General features: G+C 34.8%; 1 protein-coding gene across 2 annotated transcripts in view; it reads left to right on the top strand.

The window, feature by feature from the left end:
* The first annotated feature begins 3,571 nt into the window (after positions 1 to 3,571).
* The window catches only part of Atg14 (autophagy related protein 14), a 106,765-nt gene continuing 88,424 nt past the window's right edge, over positions 3,572 to 21,912 (top strand). For both annotated transcript variants that reach the window (XM_081730334.1, XM_081730333.1), the window contains exon 1: positions 3,572 to 3,799. In XM_081730334.1, the coding sequence (XP_081586460.1) occupies positions 3,588 to 3,799 (212 nt within the window). In that variant the 5' untranslated portion in view covers positions 3,572 to 3,587. The remainder of the gene's footprint in view (positions 3,800 to 21,912) is intronic.

The raw sequence follows: 21,912 nt of genomic DNA, 5'->3' as shown, positions 1-21,912 counted from the left end.
CACGTGCACCTTTGTACCCCCTAAATTTGGCCATATATATAGGATCACTCTTATTTATATCTACAAATAAATTAGCAACTACTTCTTTTTCTTTCTCTTTTCCTTAAACTTGATGAAAATACGGTAATGGTTGTTTCATTCTAAAATTTCAAAACCATACGAACAAATTAATATACCGGTATTAAATCCTTGCTTCTAAAAGTGCCGGTATGAAAATTTATAGAATAAAAAAGTAGTGGTATGACGTACCGGCCCATTTCGAGAACTGAATGTAGGTCAATTAATATAGAACTAAGTTTTACAGTATACAAAAGAAAATTGTCTTCGAGAAAAATATTGCTGTTCCTTTTGTCTTCCTCCCAAAGAAATTTAACCTGGCTTCGTCACTGGTGCTGTTTATCTTCCAATCTGCTTCTACATGCGTTCTGCGGAACGGAAGTTTTTGCCTTTCCGTATGGGAACAGAGCCGTAGCTAGAGATTTTGACGCCCGGAGCAAAGTAGAATTCGGTGCTCCCTACACTCATCTCACCAAGGTTTCCCTTCTTCTTTTTTTTTTTTTTAAACAGCTTTTGTAGTTATGCTACATTGAATTTTTATCAAACTTCTCGGATGGACCATTTTATTTTGTAAAATGTAACGGAAATTCAGAAGAAACCTTCTTTTCGAATTTCTCAGTATTGATCGATGGAGTTGAAGAATATGCTTAATGTTTGTATATAAAATCCAAAATATAGGTTGCTACTACATATATTTGAAATTACAGTAATTACTTAATTTCTTAATGAGTGAAAGTTCTGAATTTAAGGTTACTTATTATTAATTAACATATTAAAAATACACTAACACATATACATACATACCGTATATACTTTACTAGCAGCGTTCACCCCGCTTCGCTGCGGTCACCCCGGAACGCAATAAACTTTGTTACTTAGATAATTTTTACTTTTTCGCTTTCAAATTGCAGTAAATGTTAAAATTATAGCGCCTGTCATTTATGTTAACCCGCCGAGTCACATGCTCATGCGGGTTGCATATAAATACGTTTATTTTTACCTATGATGAACTAATAACAAAGGATTTGTACGTATGGACACTTGAATGGTCAATTATCTCAAGACACTGGTAATTAAAAATTAAAGTGATATGATAAAAACCATCTAGGGTCCAAATCATAATAACCCCCCAAAAATGAAAGAAATTGGTTCAGCCGTATTAGCGTGATGAGTTCACAAAGGATTTGTGCGTTCTCTTTTATATATATAGATAGCAGCGTTCACCCCGCTTCGCTGCGGTCACCCCGGAACGCAATAAACTTTGTTACTTAGATAATTTTTACTTTTTCGCTTTCAAATTGCAGTAAATGTTAAAATTATAGCGCCTGTCATTTATGTTAACCCGCCGAGTCACATGCTCATGCGGGTTGCATATAAATACGTTTATTTTTACCTATGATGAACTAATAACAAAGGATTTGTACGTATGGACACTTGAATGGTCAATTATCTCAAGACACTGGTAATTAAAAATTAAAGTGATATGATAAAAACCATCTAGGGTCCAAATCATAATAACCCCCCAAAAATGAAAGAAATTGGTTCAGCCGTATTAGCGTGATGAGTTCACAAAGGATTTGTGCGTTCTCTTTTATATATATAGATAATGTGTGCATATGTTTTGTATGTACGTAGATGGATAAAACATATCACACAACTAAATGTGAATACACATACACAAAAAATATCCTGACGATACAAGTAGTTGATGGAGAAATGATCCCAATAAATTCCTTCAGATTAGAAGTATTTCATATATCAATGGAATAAAAAAATCAATAGTAATTATGTTTGACAAAGAAATTCGTTGGGTTAAGTTTTGACCCGTAAAACCACTATTCTACAATTGTTTCAATTTGAAAATGTTAATATTCCAGCGCAAACAGCAGCTTAGTATGTGTCTTTACCCCCTCTCATTTTCATACCTTTATTCTCATCATCGTGATTAATCCGATTTAATAGAAAAGCGGGATTAACTAACCAAACTCATCACTAGAGCAACCCACATTATGCTTTATTTTTTGTTTAATTATGCTTTATTTTTCCAAATTATGCTTTATTGTTAATTTCAATCATTGTTTTACATTAATCGTGTATAATGTATGTTTACTATATATTAAGTATTCTAAATATTTTGATATATTTATCAATATTTTAAGCAACCAGTTTCTTTCATATTCAAGGGCGCCCATCAGGGGGGCAAGGTGGGGCGCTCGCCCCCCTAGAGGAAATTTTACTTCGGAATATTGAAACCCAATAGAATTTTTAGAATAGTTACACAAAAATTTGAAACTATATTTGAAATGTCCCTTTTTCTTGCTCCCCCTTGGAAACCACAACATGGGCGCCCTTGTTCATATTTAATGAACTTTCTACTTAATGTACTGTAAAGAGATATGCTTTACTCAGGTCAGTTCTTTTTATTACTTGTGTACGCCTTAGAGGTGCATATACAATATACAGAAAGGGAAAGTAAAAGATACCACCCACCAAAAACTACAGAAAGTGCTCAAGTTCAAGAAGTACACATAACAAAACAGTGTGGAATTCTTGTGTAGGTACTATTCATTGTTGAAAAACCGTTTTCTTCTTTTCCTTTTTTTTTATCCACATCAAAGGATTACACCAAAAGTTTACAGAAATATAAATAAACTTCTGATTGTTGCATTGTTATGTTCTGAATGATTTTGCATTACAAATATTGTTTTTTAAAAATAATAATACAGTATGTTAAACTTGGAGTTAAACAGAATTTTCCAAGAATGGTTCAAATAGAATTTTCCAAGAATTGTGCTATATATTTCAAATTATGCTTTATTTTCTAAAATTATGCTTTTAAAATTAGTTTCTTCTGGACTCTTAGACAACCACAACCATGTTCAAAGTACCAACCATATGTTTAAATTCTTGTTATGCTTTTTATGCTTTTAGGTTGCCCTACTCATCACCATCAAAACGCCAAACATATATTTCAAACTTTGATTGTTTTTGATTTTGTAAATACTCCTACGTACACTATAAGTCATTACTCGGCACCTTGTATATTCTATCATTAACAAATTAGCTCTATTAGGTTACATATGTATAATAAGTAAAAACTTGTTGTGACTCTTATTGAAACGTTCGGGTATCGAATGAAGCAAGCAAGAAAACTTTTACAAAATCTATTTCTATACTTTTACGGGGCACTGCGTCGTTTACTTTCTTCCAACACTTTTCTTTTCTTCTTGCTTGTTCGGAGCATTCTTGCTATGCAGCTGGGTCAACAGCCCGCTCGCCCCCCGTACCTACGGCCCTGTAAGGAATAAGCATGAGAAAGGCGTTATAACCTCAAATTTTGATTAAAAATGATCAAGAAAGTAGTTTTATTTCTGGTACGTTTTTAAATACTCCTTTAACCTACTCCTTTGCATACACAAAAAAACATGCTGTTGCATCGCTGAATAAATACGTAAAACGTAAATGTAAACATTGTTTTGCCCTTCAAAGAGTGCAGCTAACGAACGCTGCGCGATTATCTTTTGTTTCGAATGCGTCGCAGTATGGCGACAAGTAGCTCTGAAGGGAGTTGTACAGCACCAACGGACTTTCATTTATCATCATCTTTAGATGATTGTTGTAGCCGATCAAGTGGAAATTTGGAAAAATGTCCACTGTGCAGTAACTCAAGACGAACATTTTATTGTAGACAGTGTGTGCAGAATGGAGATTTTGTTCACTCAACTCCCTACCTCGCAGAAAGGTAAGCTTGTTGATCAGCTGTGCAAGAAAACAAAGGAAGGAAGTAGAAAGCAAAGTTTGTTTGTTATGATCGTAAGACTTGAAGTCAATATGATCATTGTCCTGTAGTAACGGTAGTTTATCTTCTGCAATAATATTTGACATGAATCTCAGAATTATGGGAAATAGTTTTTTTTTTTTTTTTTTTTTTTTTTTTTTTTTTTTTTTTTTTTTTTTTGTAAGAGGTAACAAAGCTTGTTGAGATGACAGTTGCAGGGACCTGATTGCGTATAGTGGTGTCAACAAACAATATATGACCTTCAAATTTTCAGATGAAACGTTGCTTATTTTCGCGTTACAAATCAGTGGAAATTAATATTAGTTATACAGTTGGAAATTATTCACTTTATATTTCATGGTCAATGTTCCGTTAAGGGGGTCCAGTAATTTCTTCCACACAAAATTTGCAATTTTTCATTTTCTTTCCATTGATTTTCGTATGATTACATAATACAATGTTATATTAGGTTTGGCTAGGTTAGGTTAGCTTTGGACCCCCTTAACGGAACATGGACCACTTTCCTTTGTGTAAAGATCATTGGTTATTTTAGATACCTTACTCTATATATATATAGTGCTTGTTCAGTGAGTTTTATTTTGATTTATAATAGACCTGGATAAAATTGAAAATTTTGTGAAAATGCGATATTTTACTAATAATTATTATAATTAAGGGATTTGTAAGCACAAGTGATCAGTGTTCTGATTCACTGCTCCGATTACAAGTGATTTGAATACGTGAAAAATCACGTTAACAAATTAGGCCTACAGTAATCAGAGCAATGAATGGACCAACATTGTCCAATACAAAAGCGATAAGTTTACAAAATGCACATACTCCATTCATTTTTGAAACAGTTTACGGTTCACTTGAGCAGACGGTTTTACCAAATATAAAATTTATAGGTAAAATACAATGTGAAACATTTTTCGTGAGGAAATGAGTACTGTCAGTGCACAGCATATTGAAATGAATTTTGAGTGATAGTAAAAGTATTGTATATGTAAGTGTGCTCTTCCACTATCCTCGTTTATGCGTATACTCCGTCGCTGACGCGCCTGCTCCCTACAGACGCATACCCTCGCTGCCGTTCGGGGGCCTCCCTGCTACGCTCCTGCCCTGACTCGGTTAGATAGCATTCGTGCTTTTTAGTGGCCACCTAGAACATATTGGTACGTGTTGTATGCACTATAGTTTTTATGCCATACGTCCACACTGTATTTATACTATGCCCTCCCGAAGTCAATCTGCAAGTGGTAGTGGAGCTCCTCATTTAGTGCATGCTTTGCTAAAATAAATACAAAGCTTTAACCTAACCTGGAAATGTAAGAAATGCTCAGAATGTGGTAGATAATCACGTTTAGTTGTTATTATCTATTTCAACATGCTGTTATAGGAACATCAATAAAAGTTACTGTTAAATATCGTCAAAGAACCAGAAATTTTGCAGCATCAAAACTGGTTCGGAGCGAATGAACTGATTGACGAATTATAAAGGAACTTACATGATAACCAGAATCGGAGCTGTTTTATCCCAAAAAGAACTATAAATTAAACGAATGGAAGAACTGTGTGCGCAGTAGACTATAATAGAGACGGAATTTCCTTTTGTGCCAGCGAGGTGCCTATGAGAAAATAAAAAGCTAGAAATAAAATTAGTCATTTTCACCATTTAAACCTCTAATAAGAGTTGAACTATACTACTATGGACACACTCAGAACTGCTATTTTCACGGTTTTAATGTAAGTCAAAGTGAGGAGAAATATCTCCCCTGCGTTTTCCTCATTCTAAATCCTTTCATTATAATCACCTGTCTTCGCGTACTAATAATTTGTCATGCTTCTGCATCTTCCTGTCGGTTAGGGCTTTGTAAGACATTAGAAGTGTATTTGTGCCAAGTAACAGTACGTTTATAGTCATTATCTGTATGTGTATCTTTGTAAACGTGGTGCAGGTGGTGTACTGTAATTGTAGGGAATTGGAGTTTAAGCTCGGTTTTCGCCACCGATGTTCAAGTTCAAATGTAAGAAGCTAAAGCAACAGAATTACGACAGAATTGATATTGTCCTAAATCCAGGTTCCAGCTCATTAGGAAAAATAACCCACTAAAGGATGACACTGTATCACGAGGTTGAGAAATATCTTCTGCCTGAGTCCGTCGTATACAAAGACTATGATTCATGATCGACAAACACTATAGACTTTTTTGTCAATCCCTTACTGACAGAAGATTTTAAATAATAATAATAATAATAACCATTGTTCAAGTTTAATGGGAATAATTTTCGAGCACTTCAACGTAAATCTTTAAGTTTAAGGTCCCACATTTGTGCCTGTTTTTAGGCTAAGGGAGTACCCCGGGTGGCAAGTGAGTGATGATGACAGAATTGGTGGAATGAGATAGTGAAAGGAAACGGGAGTACCCCGAGAAAACCCACGGAAACACTTAATGTATTAATAGCTTAACTTTCTACTGAATTTTATATGAGATACAGATGAATCGATAAATGTGTTTTTATACCATGTTTATTTGTGTGTTTGTCATCCCCTTCCCAAATGAAATGAAATCTAAAGTAAGAAAGTAAAATGGAAAATTGTGTGTACATGTGGGAAGAACCTGGGAAATTACAAAGACAGAAATAATGTAGGAAGCAATTAGCTATTTTTCTTCTATGATGTATATTGTCTCTTTGTAACGTGTATTACAAACTTAAATATGATATCATAGATTGATGATTCTATTTCTTTAAGTATGCATGTTGCGATTCCTTCATTTGCTTACGTTACTTACAGTATGCATTCTGAACACTCTGGTAATACCATGTATTATTTTTAAGTACGTATACAATTACGAAGGTGCATGATATTATAACTAAACTACGAATTGAGTATGGACACGAGTTATACCTCATTTGAATTGAAATTACATTGTGTTTCAAACTGTATGAAATACATTCTAGTTTATGTACTAGGAGGAATTAACTCCTCCCCCCCCCCATATTTTCGACTGGCTATTCCTCGGCAGTCTCAGGGTTCGCACTTGTCCTGGAAAACCTGCAAATGCCCTTGAATTGATTTTATCCTGGAAATGTCCTTGAAAGTCATTTATGTCCTTTTGCAGAAATATTAAGTATCGGATTTTTCATAATTATAATGAAGATTTTAATTGATTGCTACTTTTGTTTTCTATTCCTTTTTTTGTGCTGAATAATAATAATTTGTCCTCTTCCTGTATGTGTGGGTGGTTGCTGGGCTTTCTTTCTCCCAACAGGGCGGTTGACTGGAAGAACTTCTATCTTCTTCTTTCATCCACTCTTGGATCAACCCATTCTTGGATCTGTCTTCACTAGCACTATCCTCCAGAAACTGTGCCAGAGTGTCTATCGATCACGAAATCAGAAAACGGTCATGAAAGTCACGAAATTTATCTTTTGGGTCACGATTTTTTTTAACTATACAAATGTAAGTACAGATTGGAAAATTTTGTTCTATAAAACGTCAAAATTCACCACCAAAAATGTTTGTGGTTGGCTTTAGACGCTACCAAATTGCAAGCAAAGTACGTTTCTATCGCATGGATGAAAATTCGGCCTAATTCGCACCCAAATTTGCTCTTGAAGATGTTAGGAAATTTTGTGATTTGGTAAAGAAAAGGTCAGGAAAAAGTCACGAAATTTCATGTTGGAATTTTAGTAGACACCCTGTGTGCTTGGTACGACCAGTAGCAATCCTACATAATCACTCTATTTTCGGATCAGTACTTACTCTTCAATAAAATTTCATATGAATGCTATTTGTGACATAGTCGTATCCAGGTGAAACTCAATCCCTAATTGTTTGTAAATTTGTTCGGTGCACAATTAAAATGAATGTCATGTAGAAAGAGTGAAACTACATGGGTGGATCGGGTCGCTATAAGGGGAGTTGGGAGGCCACCAAAAAAAAAAAAAAAAGCAGCACATCACGCTCCGCTTTGTGTATTTAATTATTGTGTATTAATACTGTACTAGCAGTAATATTCACTGCATAAACTACCGTACTTTTCATTTCACTGTTGTGTGTTTTGAACCTACAGTTGTAATACTGTGTCGAAGTCCTGGAAATTGTTGATTTGTTCTGGAGACGCCCTGGAAATGTCCTGAATTTTTTGGGGGAAAGAGAGTGGGAATCCTGCAATCTTTATATCTATACCGTCAGCAAAAGTGACACTAAAATTTCAGTGTCATGGTTTATACTGCAAGGTCATAAAACTAAGGGTCAGTGGCTAACTAAGATGGTTCGATTTTAGCTCTTATTATTAGTTTATTATTATTATCATCATTAGCAGTAGTAGTGGTAGTAATCTGACAAAGCTCATAGACAAGTATTTTTTTGAGGCCATTTAAGAAATAAATGCTTAGTATAGTATAGTATAGTATAAGACACGTAGATATGAAAACGTACTGATTCCGTGTATGTCTACAAAGTACAAGAACGAAAGTAATACATTGCAGCTAAGGTTTTGTTGATCCCTGGTAATATGAATGTATATATTGAGTGGCGCACTTGGTAATTCTTTCTCGTTGTTTTGGATTAGTTCTGCCACCAATTATGGTATTGTTACATATTTATTGCTTATGCTGTTGCTCTCTGTTTACTTTCCAAATCCACATTTAAATCTATAACTGAAACAGCGTGAAAAAAAAAAAAAAAAAGTTATGATATGACTGTGTTCGTTACGTTGCGTTACAGTTAACTAAGTAGCAATACTACTACTAGTTGAATACCACAGAAACACCCTATAGTTTATCCTATACTTTTGCAATACAATTTAGTAGGGATTGTTAGTGTACAACTTTCTATAATATTGCCGTATCTCATTCTTTCATCTTGTTCTCAGTATTTCTATATATATATGTATATTTCGTTAAGAGATTTCCGAATCATTCTGTTTGTTTGTTTGTTGCACCACGCAATTTCCTGTCGCCACACTCGTCGTAAACATCAAGATATAATTACTTTCATTATTCTAGTAAGTCTTTTCGGGCTATCAGTCAGGTAAAGATATTGACATACGACGTTTCGAATGCAGACATTGCATTCATCTTCAGGGTTTGTTTACCTGGCCGATAGCCTGAGAAGACTTATTAAAATCACGTCACCAGGAAAAATTCAATTCTTTCTTCTCATTATTCGTTAACAAATTCTGCTGCACAAATTCTACTAACATTTTTGTTGTCCCATTTCACGTTTTTTAAGGACTATATACTAAAGGAAGCTCACAGATTCATTTGGAATTGCACTTGTGAGAAGATACACTTTCAAATATGTTGAGCTATCGTCAGACACACATGTCTGGCCTAACATACATATCAGTGTGATATGCTTAAGATTAAGAAGTAAATATGTTATAACATACGTTCATATGAAGCTTTAAATTATCCGTGGAAAAACAGATTTGCTTAACTATGCGCAATGTTCTCAAATTTTTTACTCTGTTTCTTTACTCATTTTTTTCTTCTCAAATTCGAAGGGAGGTCGGCTGTTAACTTATGAGACCATTGAGGTAATAGAGTAGTGGCAGGATGCCAGTTTTTTTTTTTTTATTTATTTATTCTTTTATTTATAATTTAAAAGAGACGAGTTTGTAGCGAAGGAATCGATTAGTGATTAGGATTGCGGGATACCACCTTCATTTAGGAAATAAGTAGCTTTCTTACACGAGCATTCATTTGCGTACATTATCTAATCTCTCAATGTAAGGCACTTCTTATACTATCAGGGAGCTCCTTTATTGAGATGTTAACTACTATACTTTCAATATGCATGGAAAAAGAATATTGTTTAATGAATATTATCGGATTTCGTTTGGTACAGCGTGTGGAATCTAGGATAAATTCTAAAATTCAATTTAAGAATTATTGGAAAATTTAAATATTTTCCGAAGTTGTTTTTTCTGGATGTCGTTGAGAATTTGTACTGCTCAGTATTTCGGTGTTGTACATTTATTTAAAGAAGTCACCTAGGTCGCGAAGAAAAAAAAAATACATGCATAAGTGACACCAGTAATGAAGTAATGTCAGAGAATTAACAATTTACTAGAGATTGGGATATTAGAGAATGCTAAACTGTCTGCGAAATTTCGGTGACACGTTAAATCTTCTTATATTTAGTTAATAACTTCGGGACAAAGTTTTTTTTTATTATTTTTTAAATTTTTTTTTTAAACGTTGAATGGACAATTTTCTGTATTATCCAAACCCAAGCTCAAACTGATATCGTTGCGTGGGAGTTACTACACGGATCACACATTATTCAAGTGAACGTGCTTCATATGACTAGTAGGAGAATTATTATTACTATAGTTTATGAGGCCATATATATTACACGAAATTACTTAAATTGCAGGTATGTAAATGCCCATGCACGTATCGTCGGTAAATCCACATACAGGCGTATCTACTTCTTTTTAATTTTATAGGAAAATGATTTGAAATTCTTCGTATGACGTTATACCTTTAATACTATCTCCAGAAACACTAAGGTTAAAGCTTTCTCGGTACAAACTTTCGCAACACTGTGTTGAAAATGAAATAAGTAGTCCTATAACATTATACGAATAATTTCAAATCGCTTTCTTGTAAAATTAAAAACATGCAGATGCGCCTGTACGTGGATTTACCAACGATATAAGCGGTGCCGGAGGTAACTAAAGCTTTGTCTTTCTTTTCTTTTCTTTTTAAACATGTGGCTAGGTTTTTATAACAATGGAATGATATATAATAAACAAATGTTTCTTTTTTTATTTTCCTTCAAATAGTTAAGAAAACATGTAACTACTTCTCTTTGTGACTATTTTTCTTTAAGTGACGATAGGAGAGAAGGGAATGTGGTGAACGTTGAAAGAAAATTTTTAAAAAATAATGTAAAATTCGAGACTTCAACAGATTTATACGTTTCATAGTCTCTAGATGCCCACCATTAATTTACCAGTAGTATGTCGCCCCAATTATTCAACATTTACAGTGAATGTTTAATGAAGGAAGGAGTATTGAACGTTGATAAATGAAGCTTTGACTGCTAATCCACCTTTAGCTGTGTGTACGGACCGGCATTCTAGAACCTTCTCATATTTTTCATAGAGCCTATGCAGTACTGAAGCTATCAACTGTGTCAGATTGGCAACTAATGTTACGGTTTTTAAAACTATAAGAATCATTTTCGCCAAAACCTACGCTTGGGAGTGTGTTCTCAACCATTCCATTTTGTTAACCCTTATGTGATCTATCGAGTGATAAATATGTTTCGACGCTGATAATTTCGGGTTGGATCCCATTAACTGTACCATGTACTGTTGTGTTGCTGGAATCGTAATGAAGATGTTGATGGGGGTGTACTTCAGTATGGGGTTCAGCTTAATAGATGACGTGGTTCTTGTAAAGCAACAATTTTTGTATTTAGTAAAAAGATCTTTCTTCTCGAAAACTACTCATGAGTTTTTATGCTGATATATATGTAACACTTCTGACCAGAGTATATACCTACACTTATTTATTATAACTAAAATACAGGGTAATGGTTTCGACAACTTAACGTTATCTTCATCAGACACTAACGTCAGACTTCAGACGCTTTATCAGACTTGACTTAGTGTCTGATGAAGATAACGTTAAGTTGTCGAAACCGTTACACTGTATTTTAGTTTTAATAAATAAATGTTCATACTCTAATCAGAAGTGTTAATTATTCCTTTAGTGAGTTCCAGAGTCGTGATGGATAGTGTTACATGAAGTATATTATTTAGTTAAATTCAGTTATACCTATCGATTGGTATATTTCTCGTCTTTGATTGATTGATTGATTTTTTTTTTTCACTGAACCCTAATAATAAGGCAGAATGTTTCGAGGATTGTTCGTTTGTTCATCCCCATATATTTATATACACTTTAAGGGTCTTTGTTTTTCGAATTTCTTCCTACCCTTTCCCTCAATTAGGAGTAATTTATTAGGGGTGAAAATAGGGGGGAAAAGAGTCGTTTTCTCAACAAAAAAAAAAAAAAAAAAAAATGATGTAACGATTTTGTCAATACTTCATAAATTAATATATTGTTAACAACCCTATCACATTTACTCTTGGAGGGAATTCTTTTCCGGCGATTTTCCCAAAATCTAAGTCGATTTTATTCATATTTCATAAATGAAGTTTTAATGAAGACCCCTACAATACGGGCTAAAACTTTTCTTCTGAAAAAAATACTCAAAGGGTAACTTTTTTTTTTCTTTTCAAGTAGCAATCGTACAGTGTGGCGTAAATCATTTCTCATGAAAAAATCTACAAGTTGATTTTTTCAAACTATTTTCTATAAACAGAGAGAGTGGCGAATTTGTCCATATTTCAATAATACACCTGCGATTATGTGTTATCTATGATTTAGAACGGGACGTACTCGAGAGGTGTCGTACTCATAGCAATAACTAACTTGATTTTAGAAATTTATTTATTGATAAATTTTACACCAATTTTTATGAACATTTTATTTATAGTGATATGAAAGAATAGAGGTTCTCTCATTTAAATAGGTAGCCGAATTTCAAGTAGGTTTCGAAAGCAAAGAGTCAAACTTATCATATGTGAATAACTATTTGAAACCTATTGATAACGAAGAATCATTGGCTGCGTAAAAATTCTACTTCTTGAACAAGAACAATAGATCAAGAGTGTGTATGCGAATGTGACTGTACCGATATTGATACAAGAAAAAGGCAAATTAGAACAGAAGTTTAAGAAATAACATTCAAGACAGCTACATCAGGTTTATCAAGACATTTATTTCAACAGAATCATAAATACGTATTTTGTATACGGAAAGGAATGGATTTGAATGATTTTGCATGCACACAAGACCAGGTTTTCACACGAACAATGATTAATTTAAATGATGAATGGGATATTTATAGATTTTTTTTTTTTTTTTTTGACAATGGCATTACCTAACGGTTTTCACAAAATATGGCTGCTTACATTTTTTAAACTTTAGTTATTCGACTGTTAATAGTCTGGTAACACTGATAAAAATTTAGCAAAGAAAAGTGAAAATTGAGTAATAAGAGTTAAATCTAGTGAAACAGATGAATTTGTTCATCCTGTTCATCTCTGGTCGTTTTCGGCAGATGAGAGCTATCCTTTCAATTCTTTTGTAACCAGGGTTACCGAGCATGTTTTTCTTGAAAGAATCCGTGATTTCTTCAGGCCGGACTTTTACATAAGAAAAAAGGAAACCGAAAGTCTTGTCTCAGAATGTGAAAGTATTAATAACTATGTATAGACGACACATATATATTACACATTTTTATTTGCAGTTGAAACATGAGTTTTTACACTGTGGAAACTTAAAATCACAGATTGTGCCAGTAAACTATTCATAAGAAAAGAAAAATAATTTTAGGAAGTCTATTTGTTTGACTTTACCTTTATATGTGAAAAAAATGGTAAAAATTAAAAAAAAAAAAATGTATTAAAAAATAGGCTACTCTCATTGTTATGGAATAGTATTGTAGGCTAGTAAATAGAGTACGTATATCAACTGTGTGCATCTAGTTAGGTAAGATCAAAGTACCAAAGTTGATGATTAATCAGTATTAATGGAGTAGGCAGACTTAAGCTATCCCCGCTTTAGTACAGTGATACCGAAATGGATTCTATGTAGTATGTTCCATATGCAATTGCAACCCCGTTTCTTTTACACAAAAGTGTATCAAAAAATGAGATGATTTTGCTTCTAAAATTCAGTTTTCTTTCGGTTTTTTTTTTTTTTTTTTTTTTTTTTTTTTTTTTTTTTTTTTGACAGATACAAGATAAGGGAAGTCTGACGGCAATTACAGCATTCTACGTTAACGCGTCTGGTACCTATTGCAAATTGAAGATGGCGCAGGATCGCCATCGACCTCACACACATTCCTGACGCTGATAGACGTTGCTGGTCTGCTACTTCTGTCATAATCTGCCTCAGTCCTCCTACTACTTGCAAATGCATTTCACCACATATACACTTGTTTCTGTAACATAACACTCTCTCTATATATAGGCCTCCATCAATTCTCAATGACTGTCAGATGATGTCTGTCCCTAGGCCTATAAACAACGAATAACACCGCGCATCTCCTCTTTGGAGTAACGATGTCGATGCGCCATCGTTAAATTGCTTTTGGTACCAAACGGATTGATGTAGAAGGCTGTAGCTACACAAAACAGTCTGGGTTTTAGAGACAAATTTATCTTTTGATATACCTTTGAAGATATAATTGTCACTAAAACCATTACACGAACATGTTTAAGAAAAAAAGTTACTTCTAAGCTTCATCTTCAACTGTACTCTGGATTTCAATAGATTGTTGTTATATACTTATTCTTCATTTTTTCAACTTTTTTTCGTTACAATAGACACCAAAATTTACCATCTGTAGGTGCGAATAAACGGTATTAAAAGGAAAATCGTCGTTTAAATTTTATTATCATAGTATTATTATGTAGCTCCTGTTTAGCCACATTGTTAGAGTCACGATGTGTGTGGCCTCTGGTTCTATTCTTGCAGGGTGCACTAAATTTTCTCGTATTGATGGAACGTCATGAGGTAGTTTGGGAGCTACCTGAATTAGGAGGTATCGAACTCCAACCCAGAAAGCCATAATGGCTTCTTGGAACTGAAGTGGTGGCCATAGTTTTTTATAGTTGTAGCGTCAGGAAGTTTATACTTATCGCACTTCTTCGTTATGGCAATTAGTAATGCGGTCCATGATATATTTCTGACTATCCCACCGATAAGTATTGCACTAATTATTGGATTTGCGAAGTTCGTAATTATTATAATGTGTTGATGCGGTTTGGAGTTCTACTTTCGTATCTATGCTATTATATAAAACAGTAAAAGTGACTTATCAACATAAGGGTCATACTACTATAGCTAGAAACATTAAATTTGGACAGAAAATTCCTTTCAAGATGAAAACAAGGAATAATACTTAAAAAAAAAAAAAAAAAAAAAAAGTGCTATGAAAGGTCAGAGGAACATTCGAATATTTTTTAAAAATTTCGAGTCTTTATTGTGAAATTGCCAAATGTGAGGATTCACTCAAGTTAAAGGTGTGATTTGGGTATTTTAGCTCTTAATGAAAAATACGATGAAGCATGTTTCGACATTTTACTTCTAATGGGGAAGGGAACAATTTCAGTAATATTCAGATTTCCGATTCTTTGTACAGAAAAACTAAAACTCAGTGTGAGTGTTCGTTTAAGTTTGAGGTAAGAAGTTTGGTACATAAACTCCTATAGTCCGTGTCACCCGAATTGGCGTGTGGCATCAGTCAATAAGCTCGCAGTGTGCTGTTGCTAAACCTTCAGGGAGGAATCGAATCATTCATAACTGTCCACAAATATGAACAAAATTAATTATTAATGATTAGATTCCTCCCTCAAGGTTTAGTAATAGCGCACGGCGTGCTTATTGGCTGATACCACACGCCAATTCGGGCGAAAACATGTGAGAGCTTTTTCAAAAACCCGTCTCCCTAAAGAAAGCAGTTTCTAGCATTAATATTTTCTATTCTTTATTCTGAAAGTCCTTCTTGTGAATATTCGTTTAAGTTAGAGGCGTGAAATTGTATGAAGTAGTAATCAGAAATCAGTAAATATGTAATGCAGCGTTTTCTAAAAGCGAAAAAAAAGAAGTAAGTTTACAATATTCAAATTTCCTATTTCATGGTTGTTAAATCTTATTCCTCTCGTGTTAAGAATTACACTTCTATTTGTTGTGTTATAAGCATTCGTCAGTTTGCTCTAGTGAACATGTTTACATAAACACCTAATAGTCGAACTCCATTTGAGGGGGCTGGATGCTCATTTGTCCCCCATTGGTTACACCCTTGTTAGTACCGTCAATAATAGGCTAATTTAGATGACCTAACCCATTTTTTCAAAATGTTCTAGTCACAGAAATCTGTAATAAATAGTAGAACACAACTTGGGTGATGTAGCGCTTACAGCATATATATATATATATATATATATATATATATATATATATATATATAATCAGGGTGTCTAGCAGTCGGGAAAATCGGGAAAGTTGGAAATTTGTCTTAAATTTAAAAAATGGTTGGGAATTCGGGGATTTGTCTGGAATTTGCGAAAAAAAAAGTCGGGAAAAATTGAATTAAATTCCACATGTTGGAAATGATGCTGACGCTTGTCGAAGCGACTCCGATAAACCTCGCGTTCCTAAATACATCGCGATCCATTTCAACCGTTTTTCTATTCTCTACGTAGAAGCGGTTTAGAATGAGTCGGGAAAATTTTGGTAATTGGTCGGGAAAAGTCTGGAGAAAGTCGGGAAATTACTGAGAGAAATTTGCTAGACAACATGATGTATATATATATATATATATATATATATATATATATATATATATATATATATAGAGAGAGAGAGAGAGAGAGAGAGAGAGAGAGAGAGCAGTAGTGCGTATCGCATATATATGTGTAGCCTTATATGTGATAGAGTATTTGTAATAATGGCAAATAAGGTAAAAACAATGTTAAAAAAAAGTTTGTAAATATAAGTAATTTTTGATCTGCGTTAGTACCGAAGGAAATATAGAGAACTTTCGCGATCCCATCTTTAATTCCAGTCATGGAAGTAATGTAATTCGAGACGAGAAATTATTTTTCTGTATTGCACTTCTCGATCATAATTCAAAACTGATATGATGTGCGTCAAGGAAATGTGTGAAGAATATGGGGTAAGTGAAACTCTGAACTTAGGCCTTCGGTTGTTACAGGATTGACATTTTAAGATACTCGGAATATTTATCGAATCTGGGTGATGTGGCTATTTTTCGAAATCAGCAATTGATAGTTATTGTATATAAAATTGCCCATTCTTATACCGTAGATTAAAAATAATATTAGTTTGCTATAATTATTAGTTTTAGAATTTAACAGTAGTTAAAGCCAGATTACAAGGATAACTATCGGATTGAGTTTGCGCCGGTCAACCTGCTGCTACTTTCTAATGGCGCTCTGCCATCTAGTAGCGAAAGTGTGAACTGCGGCCAACGGAATAGTAGCCTTTGCGATGTAGAATGAAGTTGGAACCATAAAAATGGGTAATTACTTATTTTAATTTAAATTTAAAGAAGCAGTTAAATGTTTCGTTTATTTTCGTGAATGATTAATAAAATAAAAGATGTACAAAAAATGGTAAGGAAAAAAAAAAGAGAGGAAAATGTGTAAGTTCCATGGTAATCGTACGTTCAAAGAAAGAACTTTTCGCTGTGTTTGTTGGCTGGGAGTTGTGGCGTGCTCCTGTGATCCAGCTACTTGGAGGCCGGAATTGATGGATGATTTGAGGTTGGGAGTCCTGTTGTCCTGTGAGCCACGTTGACTGGGCGTCCGCACTAAGCTTGGCATCAATATGGGAACCTTAGGGGAGCCTGAGGTAACCAGGTTGGCTAAGGAGGGGTGAACCGGGCCAGGCGGGAGACCGAGCAGCCAAAAGCCCCCGTGTCGAGCAGTAGTGGGATAGCGTCTAGGAGTGGGAGCTGGGTGGCAGCCTGACCAATATAGTCAGACACAATTCCTTTTGTTTTTTAAATTATATTTGTTAATATAAATGAGTAAATTTATTATTTCTGTATATTCAGTTTAACATCTTGTATCCAACATTCATTCACTCGTTTCGTTAGTTATTCTCCATTGCCTAATCAAATTAAATCTCTTACCAAACATGAGACTTTCGTTTCTGCTAAGTCGTAAATGTATTTTTTGTGTATATTTTTCTGTTTAAAAAGAAAAATCTGTATAAGGAAACCCCAATATTTTATCATGTTTTTCCATCATCTAGGAAATAATGTAATGTTAATTATGTTTTTAATATAACATGAATATATATTTGTATAATCACATCATTGACTTGTTCTATACTATTTTGCAATCAGCCAACGTAAATGGTCATGGAACGCAATAAAATTCAATTCAATATAGTTAGTGTACGCGTGTTTGCGCGGTAGACCTGTTTTCGATCCCAACGTGATCTCATGTGGTATGGATTCCACGTTAAGCTGTACGTCCATATCTCATGTAGCCTTGGTGCTGAAAGTGACGCTAAACTAAATGCAAACCAAACATAATCCAATATTATTGAAGAGCTTTTTTTTTCTTTTTGCCAATCTTGAAACATGTATATTTGACAATTCAGTTCATCGATTGATGAAATTATTTATTACGATATTTCTGTAAAGCTAAATGTCTTATTTAAAAGTTAAGAAAAATCACTCCAGCGGTGAAAAGTTATTCATGGACGCACGGCAGAGGTCGCTTGCCACGAACTGATTGTGAGAAGCTTCCATGCACCACGATCCTCAGCTAACATCTTCGACTATTTTTTTTTTTTTTTTTTTTTTTTTTTTAGTTCCTTCTCAGTCATTAAAATATTCTTTTCTCCCCTATTATTTCTAACATCATCATTCGTTTTCCGTTCGATTCAGCTGATTTTCTAATTCTTCTTCTGGCCCACATTTCGAATACCTTTAACCGTTATTCATCATCTTTGTGTAATGGCTGTTTCTGCCCCACAGAATACAATGCTACGCATTATACATTGTAAGAATCTTCTTTTCTTATCTCTTTATTCAAAGAACCTACAAAGTAGATTCTTCTTCTTTCTACATGTTTATCCCTGCTTTTATTGACGTTCGCCTTCATAATTTCACTGATAATACTATCCAGGTATCGAAAACTATATACTCACTTGTCCTACTTTCTTCCCTAATACACAAGTTGATTTTTTGTGAATAGTTACACAACATATAAAGATAAATGAATTTAGATTATATATTAATTTGTTATGCATTTTGAACAAGTGCTCGCCATAATTTGACAGAATAATACCCCATAGCATCGCTCTTAAATGGGAGCTTAAGTTTGGCTGTCGTTGAGAAACCAGCATTCGGAGATGTTACGGAAAGAGAAAGCCTAAAGCTGTTGACTAGCTGAGCATTTTTGTTGATCAGTCCGGTGATTTATACAAAGTATTATTTTATTATTATTAGCCTCAGAGCTGTTAAATTACCTTCAGTAATATTAAAAACGAGCGCCGTAATTTTTAGCTTCGTGAAAAATCTTTTTTTTTTTTATTTTCTCAAAAACTTTGCATGAGAATATGCATTCAAGCATCTCATTTCTTGTTCAGCTCGATGAGATCTGTTGGTTGGTATGTCTCATCTTTGGAGACATATATACACAATATTGTTAACAGTGTTGTAGAATTTTCTTTCAAATGAATTACACCCTCCATTCCAAAAGAAACCGAACGTTTTAAAAAAACAAAAAAGCAATGTACATTTTGGAACAAATCATTTTTATTAATCAATGTATTCCCCTTCTGCATCGATACACATATTTGCATGCTCCAACAAGTTGTCAAACGACTTCTCCATGTCCTTTATTGGAATGGTCTTTAGGACGGCGGTCGTCGCCTTCTCAATGGCATCAATCGATGCGTGCCACTTTCCTTTCATCGCCAAATGCAGTTTCGGGAACAGATAGAAATCGCACGGAGCGAGATCTGGTGAATAGGGCGGATGATGCAACCGAATAATGTGATTTTTGACCAAAAATCAGTTACAAGTCGCGAACGATGTAATGGTGCATTATCGTCCAAAAGAGTCCAACTGCCGATTTCGCGATATTCGGGCCGAATACGACGAATTCTTGCCAGCAAACGCTTCATGACGCCCAAGTAAAACTCTCCAGTGACTGTCTGGCCGGGCTGAACAAATTCTTTGTAGATAATTCCTTTTGAATCGTAAAAACAAATCAGCATCACCTTAACTTTTGACTTCACCAAGCGACTTTTTTTTGGGTGTTCCTTCATCCGGCGCTCTCCATTCAGCACTTTGCCGCTTTGTTTCGGGCTCATATTCAAAACACCACGTCTCGTCACCAGTTACAATCGATTTCAAGAAGTTTCGATTCTGCCGAGCACTTTTAACGATGTCTTTGCAATGCGCAATTCGATCAACTTTTTGGTCTTCGGTGAGTTTGTGTGGTACAAACCGCGAATTAACCTTCTTAAGGCCCAAAACTTCGGTCAAAATGCGGTATGCGGTTGTTTGAGGAATGCCTAATTCCATTTCAATAACTTTCACCGACGATTTTTTGTTATGTTTGATGAATTCACGCACTTTTTCGATGTTTTCTTCCGATAATCCGGTTCTGGGACGGTCTGATCTTTCGTCATCATCCAGCGTCTCTCTACCCGATTTGAATCGCCTGAACCACTCGTAAACTTGCGTACGGGATAGACACTCATCACCATATGCATTTTGTAGCATTTGGTGCGTTTCACTAAAAGTTTTACCCAGTTTAACACAAAACTCAATTGCAGCTCGTTGTTTGAAACTCATTTTCCGACCGATGTACACAACACACTGACAGTTGAAACGCAATAACTTTGTTGCCGTGCATCCAAATGTCATGACATTTATACCAGTTGTCAATGAGGGACTACGCCATCTACCGGTAAAATATTACAACAGATGGCACTAGTGGTACTATTTGTTTTCAAAAGTTCGGTTTCTTTTCGAATGGAGGGTGTATTTTATTGACTTGACTTTGATTCCTTGTTCAAATGTTTTTTAATGGCCCTTGCTTTGTAAATTGATTTTGTATAACAAGTAAATGTAATATTACAGAAGTTGAGTGTGATCTTTTATAACTATTAACAATATGTACTACATACTTCAGTTTCCATTGAAGAAATCAGTAAAACCAAACTACTAAAATTCCAGTTCATTTCAAAGAAAAAAAAATATGACAATGAAATTTCTTATTCTGTATTCCGCGATTATCCTTTTTCGGCTAAGGAGACCGTTGATTAAAAGAAGTGAGTGATTTTAAAAGTGTCGGTGAAGGGAGAATGTGGAAGGAAACGGGAGAAACCCCGATAAAAACCACGAATACGAAGTGTTGTCCATCACAAACTCTCATGATCTGGGATTGAACCAAAGGCTCCTCACAACAGAGATGAGCGCTCTACCATTGAGACATAGTACTTCCCTCAAAGAAAGAAATTAAGAAAACAAAACTTCCCTATATAAAGCTGAGAAAGTAAGCGCAAATACTTAATACCCTCAAGGAAAGACTATCACCTCAGCGAATGACAATCAAAACGTATACACTAAACTAGACACGATAGGATGAAAAGTAAAGGCAGGATGTATCGAGTTCTGTTCTCTCTTCCGTCTTACTTCTAAATGACTATAACCAAAGTAATGTGTAGCTTAAAAAAAAAAAGGCGCACTGATTTGCTGCTGGGTTACTATGGTGCATGGGCTTTTACTTACAAGTAAGGGACCATATGGTTGTCGCGCAAATCAGATGCAGACATATGCCATCTGATTGAGCATGAAAAGATATGGAGAACACAGAAATTTAAGGTGCTAAGGGCCATAGGGAGGGGAGCAAGGAGAGAGGAAACATTGAATGTCGGCAAAATTGGAGAAAGTCAGGAATGACGGGAAAAGTTAATTTCTTGCAAACAGGGAAAGAAAGTCAACCAAAAGAAAGAAACTAAACATAACAAGGGCATCAAGAACGAAGAAAGATCATAATCAGGGTTACCATCCGGACTGCAGTGTTGCCAGCGTTGCATAATATTGATATGGAAGATATAGCACAGTATAGCAATTCATGCACAAAGAAAAATATTAGTAACACAAAAGACAATTGAAATGACTGTACACGTGCGTAAAAAGGTTTAACGTAGTCGTGAGTGAATATTACACCCGCGTGAATACAAATGGAGGAAAATAGAGAAGAGTGCGCACCATTTGTAGTTTAATTGCAGTTGACGTGAAGATCACGAATGAATGCGTGGTCAACACACAAACATTTCTCGCAGTGAGCACAGCGAATGAAAGCAAGCTGGTCACACACGTCTCTGCAGCATTCCTCTGTGAGTCCTTTTTCAAAGCAATATGCGGAAGATTTTTCAAACTGTCCAGGATGTTCATTGGAGTAGCCACATTCGAAAAACGC

The sequence above is a fragment of the Thermobia domestica genome, chromosome 11 (assembly GCF_964235325.1).
Source record: "Thermobia domestica chromosome 11, izTheDome1.hap1.1, whole genome shotgun sequence".
NCBI lineage: Eukaryota > Metazoa > Arthropoda > Insecta > Zygentoma > Lepismatidae > Thermobia > Thermobia domestica.
Note: the sequence above shows the minus strand (reverse complement) of the source record. Positions and strands in the feature narration are given on the sequence as shown.